Source organism: Mobula birostris, chromosome 3, assembly GCF_030028105.1.
Source record: "Mobula birostris isolate sMobBir1 chromosome 3, sMobBir1.hap1, whole genome shotgun sequence".
Classification (NCBI taxonomy): domain Eukaryota; kingdom Metazoa; phylum Chordata; class Chondrichthyes; order Myliobatiformes; family Myliobatidae; genus Mobula; species Mobula birostris.
The window spans coordinates 58,427,074-58,434,186 of NC_092372.1; the positions used below are offsets into that span (position 1 = coordinate 58,427,074).

Consider the following 7,113-nt stretch of genomic DNA (forward strand, 5'->3'; position numbering starts at 1 on the left):
AAACAACTTTACTATTTTCTTTTTCTTCCTTCTCCCCTACATCTGTTCCTACACTCTGGTTTCCCTCCCCTCTTGTATCTAGGTATAAATATTCTATGTTTAAAGTGGATATCAATTTTATTTTTTCTGCATCTATGAATAAAAATACAAGAAACAACAGTATTTAGACTACGAATTTTTTTAAATGCAGGACACTGGAAGTGCAGTTTGGAAACGTTGCTGTGGCAAGCCCTTATTTTCTTCACCACAGTGTAGTTCTCAATCTGTGTATGTAGGTTGTGTTGACGGGACCCTATATTGCTTTAGCCATAATGGTGATCAGGTACTGTTTGAATTGCTATTAAATATGTAACAAATATTTTGTCTTGGTATGGAGTAAACTTGGCCACATTTTTAAATATGTCTAAAATAAATGTAAGTAACTCCTTGAATTTTCAGACCTTATTGTTCCAAGTATTTGTATGTGTTTGTTGACTAATGTTATAAGAAATAGTTCATGAGTACATTTGTTGAGTAGGCGGGATTCACTCGGGTGGTACAGTAGTCTAATTCAGAAGGTAGTAGATTTGGGAGAAGACTTGAGGCAGTGATCTAAATTGATTCTTTAATACGTTTAATGAGGGCACCTTAGAACTGAGCCCCTTCAATCCTTAGATACAGAGGATCTATTAAAGCAAATACTTTCTGGTCAATGCTTGTCTCTCCAAAGTCCTCACTTTACAACATTCTTCTCATGTGCTTGTGTTGTACTTAACTACAAAGCAATAGTGGCTACTTAAGATGTAGAATTGTCTGTGAGGTTGTGTGGATTTAAATTTTTATATAAGTAAAATGTGCTGTTTAACAAATTTTTTTTCTTTTGAAGCTTTGGCAATTCTCAACAGGAGGCCCTATCTTTTCTTCACCGTGCATCTTTAACCTTTCTGCGACAGATCAGAAAATCATATTCGGATCTTATGATTCTTTTGTGTATTGCTTGAATGAAGATGGAAATCTAGAGTGGAAGTTTGAAACCACTAAGCAAGTATATGCAGTTCCATTTATTTTTCCCAACTCTGATTTTCATGATGGAACTTTGGTTGCTGTGATTTCTACAGATGGAAGCTTATGGATCCTTGATGCTACAACAGGAGAATTGATTACTTCATATTCCCTTTCAGGTGAAGTTTTTTCTTCACCAGTCTTATGGGAAAAAAAACTTATTGTCGGTTGTAGAAATAACTTTGTCTATTGTTTGGAGATGTCTACAGCAGAACAAAACAAAAAAAAACCCTTGAGTGAATGTGAGTACTTCACTGAGTAATTAATTCCACCTTCTATGCAAAACTTGCCTAGGAATTATGAATGCTGGTCATAATTCAAACACTGGCAGTGGTGAAATGTGAACTATATTTACAGCAGTTTTTTGTGAAACCAATATCACATCAAAAAGCATATCGTCAATATTCAGAGTTACTTAGACAAGTATGAAATTAGATGGATTTCGAACAATATCCTCTTTGCAACTCTGACAATCATCATACTTTTCAGATGTGAAAGATTACTATTACTAATGAAAGATGGATATTAAAATGACATTAGATTTCATGATAAAATTTTAAGCTAAGTAATAAGCCACTTCTGTTTATTATTACTATCTTGACACTGTGATACATGTAAGTTCTGTGTAATGGTGATGTTATTTTAAGTTGTACAAGGGAGAACTATAAGAACCAGACCTCATTGTTAAATATTTTGTCAGTGAATAGACAATGATGTTGAGCCATCTGCTTTAGAACAGTGAACTGGATTATTATGAGCAATTCTGGTTTGTCATACTGCAGGAAGCTAGAGAGGATGCAGAACAGATTCACAAGGATGTGCAGGACAGACTTGATGGAGCTGGGACTTTTTTTTTCTACAGTGAAAGGAGCCGAGGGTAGAGATAAGGTATGGTCACAGTCTTTTCCCAGGGTAGGGCAATCTAAAACTAGAGGAAAAAGGGGAAAGATTTAAAGGAGACTTGAGGGGAAGGTTTTTCCATACACAGGATGGTGGAAATATGGAGTGAACTGCCAGAGGAAATGGTAGAAGCAGATAAATTAGCAACATTTGGACAGGTTCATGGATAGGAAAGATTTAAAGAAATGTGTGCCGAATGTAGGCAAATGGGATGTGCTGCAGAAGGCATTTTGGCCAACATGGACTAGTCGAGCCGAAGAACTGGTTTCTATTTGGTATGATTCCACGGTTACATTACAAAGGTTTGTTCATTGTAGCAAAGGTTTATTCAGACTTTGCAGTTTCTTGTTTGTTTCTTTTGAGAATTAGTCTCCTTTCTTCATTATGTCATTGTACTGCAACCACCTCAACCAAGGTGTAGCCATGATGACTCATTTTATTCTCTTGCTTTTTGTAATGAGTTCTTGGGATAATGGTGCTTTGTTTAGATCTGTACAAAATTCTAGAGGACTGACTAGCAGACCAAAACAAAGCTCCCTGAAGCAAAACAAAATTTATTGGTTATTAATATTGCAATATCTTTAGCAAAAGACATTAACTTTATATTAATAAAGTACAGTGGATTCTGGTTAATTGGGCTTTCAGGTAATCAGGGCAGCCGTTTAAAGAACAAAACTTAAATCAGGAAAATAGCCAGGATTCCCTTTATTTGAACCACTATGCCACTTAATTGGAACAGGAGACTGTTGCCGAACAGTTCCTAGCTAGCATTAGTCGCGTGCAATTGTGTGACTATTAGACACTACACCATGCTTAGAACAATCATTTTTTAAAATAGCATTAGTTGTGTGTTTGTCTTCAAAAAGCAGTGCTTTTTTGTCACTGAGAGTTGGAGAAAAATGAGCAGCAAGACAATTTGGAACTATTTTGCTCACCGATGCTTGAAGCATTCAAGCTTGGAGATGCCAGAAATGGCTGAGATCGAAAATGAAGCGACTTCACTACTTCAAGTTAGAAATTGCAAAAAATTTGAAGGTATCTTGAATGTTATAATGAAAATGAAGATTTGGAAAATGCAATAATCTAAATCATTATAGGAAGGCAGTCTGAACTAGGTATCTGTGCTGATTTTGTTCATTTACAGTCAATCATAAGAACACGGCAGATTAATTACTCCGATAACTATTAGGAACTAATAGTTTTATAGTACTGTGGAGGTAATGGTAGTGTTCTGATTTCTTCTGTATTTCCAGGGCCAGATGGTCTGCATCCCAGGGTGCTTAAGGAAGTAGCCCAAGAAATAGTGGATGCATTAGTGATAATTTTTCGAAACTCGTTAGATTCTGGACTAGTTCCTGAGGATTGGAGGGTGGCTAATGTAACTCCACTTTTTAAAAAAGGAGGGAGAGAGAAACCGGGGAATTATAGACCGGTTAGCCTAACGTCGGTGGTGGAAAAACTGCTGGAGTCAGTTATCAAGGATGTGATAACAGCACATTTGGAAAGCGGTGAAATGATCGGACAAAGTCAGCATGGATTTGTGAAAGGAAAATCGTGTCTGATGAATCTCATAGAATTTTTTGAGGATGTAACTAGTAGAGTGGATAGGGGAGAACCAGTGGATGTGGTATATTTGGATTTTCAGAAGGCTTTTGACAAGGTCCCACACGGGAGATTAGTGTGCAAACTTAAAGCACACGGTATTGGGGGTAAGGTATTGGTGTGGGTGGAGAGTTGGTTAGCAGACAGGAAGCAAAGAGTGGGAATAAACGGGACCTTTTCAGAATGGCAGGCGGTGACTAGTGGGGTACCGCAAGGCTCAGTGCTGGGACCCCAGTTGTTTACAATATATATTAATGACTTGGATGAGGGAATTAAATGCAGCATCTCCAAGTTTTCGGATGACACGAAGCTGGGTGGCGGTGTTAGCTGTGGGGAGGATGCTAAGAGGATGCAGGGTGACTTGGATAGGTTGGGTGAGTGGGCAAATTCATGGCAGATGCAATTTAATGTGGATAAATGTGAAGTTATCCACTTTGGTGGCAAAAATAGGAAAACAGATTATTATCTGAATGGTGGCCGATTAGGAAAAGGGGAGGTGCAACGAGACCTAGGTGTCATTATACACCAGTCATTGAAAGTGGGCATGCAGGTACAGCAGGCGGTGAAAAAGGTGAATGGTATGCTGGCATTTATAGCGAGAGGATTCGAGTACAGGAGCAGTGAGGTACTACTGCAGTTGTACAAGGCCTTGGTGAGACCACACCTGGAGTATTATGTGCAGTTTTGGTCCCCTAATCTGAGGAAAGACATCCTTGCCATAGAGGGAGTACAGAGAAGGTTCACCAGATTGATTCCTGGGATGGCAGGACTTTCATATGAAGAAAGACTGGATGAACTGGGCTTGTACTCGTTGGAATTTAGAAGATTGAGGGGGGATCTGATTGAAACGTATAATATCCTAAAGGGATTGGACAGGCTAGATGCAGGAAGATTGTTCCCGATGTTGGGGAAGTCCAGAACGAGGGGTCACAGTTTGAGGATAGAGGGGAAGCCTTTTAGGACCGAGATTAGGAAAAACTTCTTCACACAGAGAGTGGTGAATCTGTGGAATTCTTTGCCACAGGAAACAGTTGAGGCCAGTTCATTGGCTATATTTAAGAGGAAGTTAGATATGGCCCTTGTGGCTACGGGGGTCAGAGGGTATGGAGGGAAGGCTGGGGCGGTGTTCTGAGTTGGATGATCAGCCATGATCATAATAAATGGCGGTGCAGGCTCGAAGGGCCGAATGGCCTACTCCTGCACCTATTTTCTATGTTTCATTTAAATACATAATCTATTATTCAGTTAATACCTTTTAACTATTTCCATGAAACTGCGGCTAATTGGGCCAAAAAGTACTGGTGCCGATGTCTCCCAATAAACCTGAATCTGCTGAATTTGTGTGTTAATTCCTATGGAATTATGTAAATAGTTTAATAATCTTATTGTGATTTCGAAAGGTTACAATTTATATGTGTGGAATAGAATCTGAAATATAATGAATCAAAATGTTATAAACAGTAAATATGTTTAAAACAAATTGCTATGAGAACTTGCTGCAACTGTGGAGGCAAAAGAAAGGTCGGCTTTTTGCGTTGTGACCTTAGGTTGCCGTAAGTTCTGATGCAGGGTTTTCACCTGAAACATCGACAATTTATTCCAGCCCAAAGATGCTGTATGACCAGCCGGGTTTCTCCAAGACATTACTGTTCGTCCAGATTCCAGCAGCTGCAGTCTTCTCTCAGAATCAGAATCAGGTGTATTATCACCGGCCTGTGTCATGAGATTTGTTAACTTAGCAGCAGCAGTTCAATGTAATACATAATATAGAAGAAGAAAAAAATAATATAATAAATAAGTAAATCAATTACTGTATGCATATATTGAATAGATTAAAAATCGTGTGAAAAAACAAATATATTTAAAAAGTAAGGTAGTATTCACGGGAGCAATGTCCATTTAGGAATCTCCATATTCATAGTGAAGTTATTCTTCAAAATAGTGAAACAAATGATGCCTTAGTTATGAGAAATCTTTTGTTGAGAAGTTTCTAGTACCCAGTTGCATTGGAGAATCATTCACTAATACTAAAGTAGGTGATAATTTGGTGTTTTGAAAATATGTGACTGAATAAAATCTACTTGCCTAGAAAGATTTAGGTGTAGCACTTCACGACACACAAAAGCATTTGGGACAAAGCAGCTGCTTGATCTGGAGACTGACCCCCATTTTAACTAACTGCTTGCTCAGTTCAGCGGCTTAGGCTGTCATTCCTTTTACTACCAGCACACTATGATATCTTTGTTTTATGTTCAGAAGCCATACTGCAGCAACTCTAGACTTCCACAGAATGTTTTAAATCCTGTCTTCAGTGTCTAGAAACATAAACTGCATGATAAAAACTTATCTTCATGTCTCAACACACTATTTAACTTGGACATACATCATCCTCCCAATATTACTGGATCAAAATCTTACTCTAATGTTATTGAACTGACTTCACATAAACAGCAAAGCTGGGTTTGCTAATGACAGCAAATGCTGAGCTTGCAAACAAAGTTCATATTAAAATGAATTTTTCTTTTTTAAAAAGACTAACATACTCCATAGTAAATGTACTTACGCTTGCTTGTTGAGTAGAATCCAGCTCTTGCTAATGGATAAGTACTTGAATGTTGCTCCATAATAACTCCATAATGGAATGCCACTAGATAGTGCCAAAGAGTAGTTCATTTCCCACCAAACACTGTGTTGTTCATGATTATGATTTATACTTTTAGTTCATTTGGAGAGTGTAGTTTACATTTGCAAGGCCAGAATTTATTTCCCTTCCCTTATAAATTTTGAAGACGTGGTGCCAACCTTGAACCACTACAATCTTCGTAGTGAAGGTATTCCCAAAATCTTTTTGTGCTGCAAGTTTCATGGCTTAGATCCAAATTAGCATGGTGTTAACTTGGGTCACAAAGAAAAGATGGTGTTCCTATGAGCTTGCTGTCTTTATCCTCTAATCCAGTAGGTTTGGCAGACCTTTGCAGAGAACAGCATCTTTGTAGATATTTCATACAGGAGTCATATTGCCATTGTGATGGAGGGTGTGAATGTACTATTACGTCTGGAATTGGGTGATGGCTTACTTTTACTTAAGCCCATCACCCCTTCTGGGGCATAGGCCATGGACAGCTGCTCGCCAGAGTTCTCTGACTTGGGCCAGTCTTTTAAGTTGTCAGGTGTAGCCAATCTTCTTTAAGATCCTTCCTCTCCCAGGATAAGGTCTTTGGAACTTCTGTTGGCATTTTTTTTTTTTTTTGCAGCTCTGGGTTTTTAAATGAATGTGGTTGCTAGCCCCATGCCCAAGCTTTCTCTCGTAGCTGGGCTTGAGACCACCAGTGGTGGAGTTTGTGGTGATGACTGATTTGACATGTAAAAGTATAAATCATTATGAACAGTAGTGTCTGGTGGCGAATGAAAATACTCAGGCTACAGCTGGTCAATTGTGAAGTCAAATATGGCATTCAACCACAACACACTCCTAAGCAATATCTGTTTATCCATTAATCACACTTTGGGAAATATATATTCCAGAAATCAGAAACACGGCTGGATCTGGAATGTCTGATAGGTGGTGTT

The 7,113-nt window shown here is 38.5% G+C and overlaps 1 protein-coding gene across 2 annotated transcripts in view; it reads left to right on the forward strand.

The window, feature by feature from the left end:
- aasdh (aminoadipate-semialdehyde dehydrogenase) overlaps positions 1-5,382 on the forward strand; it is a 32,336-nt gene extending 26,954 nt beyond the window's left edge. Inside the window, exons 13-14 of one of the 2 annotated variants that reach the window (XM_072252676.1) lie at positions 191-322; positions 866-5,382. In XM_072252676.1, coding sequence (XP_072108777.1) covers positions 191-322; positions 866-1,303 — 570 coding nt within the window. In that variant the 3' untranslated portion in view covers positions 1,304-5,382. The remainder of the gene's footprint in view (positions 1-190; positions 323-865) is intronic. The other variant, XM_072252677.1, reaches the window with a different exon arrangement.
- Positions 5,383-7,113: the final 1,731 nt, after the last annotated feature.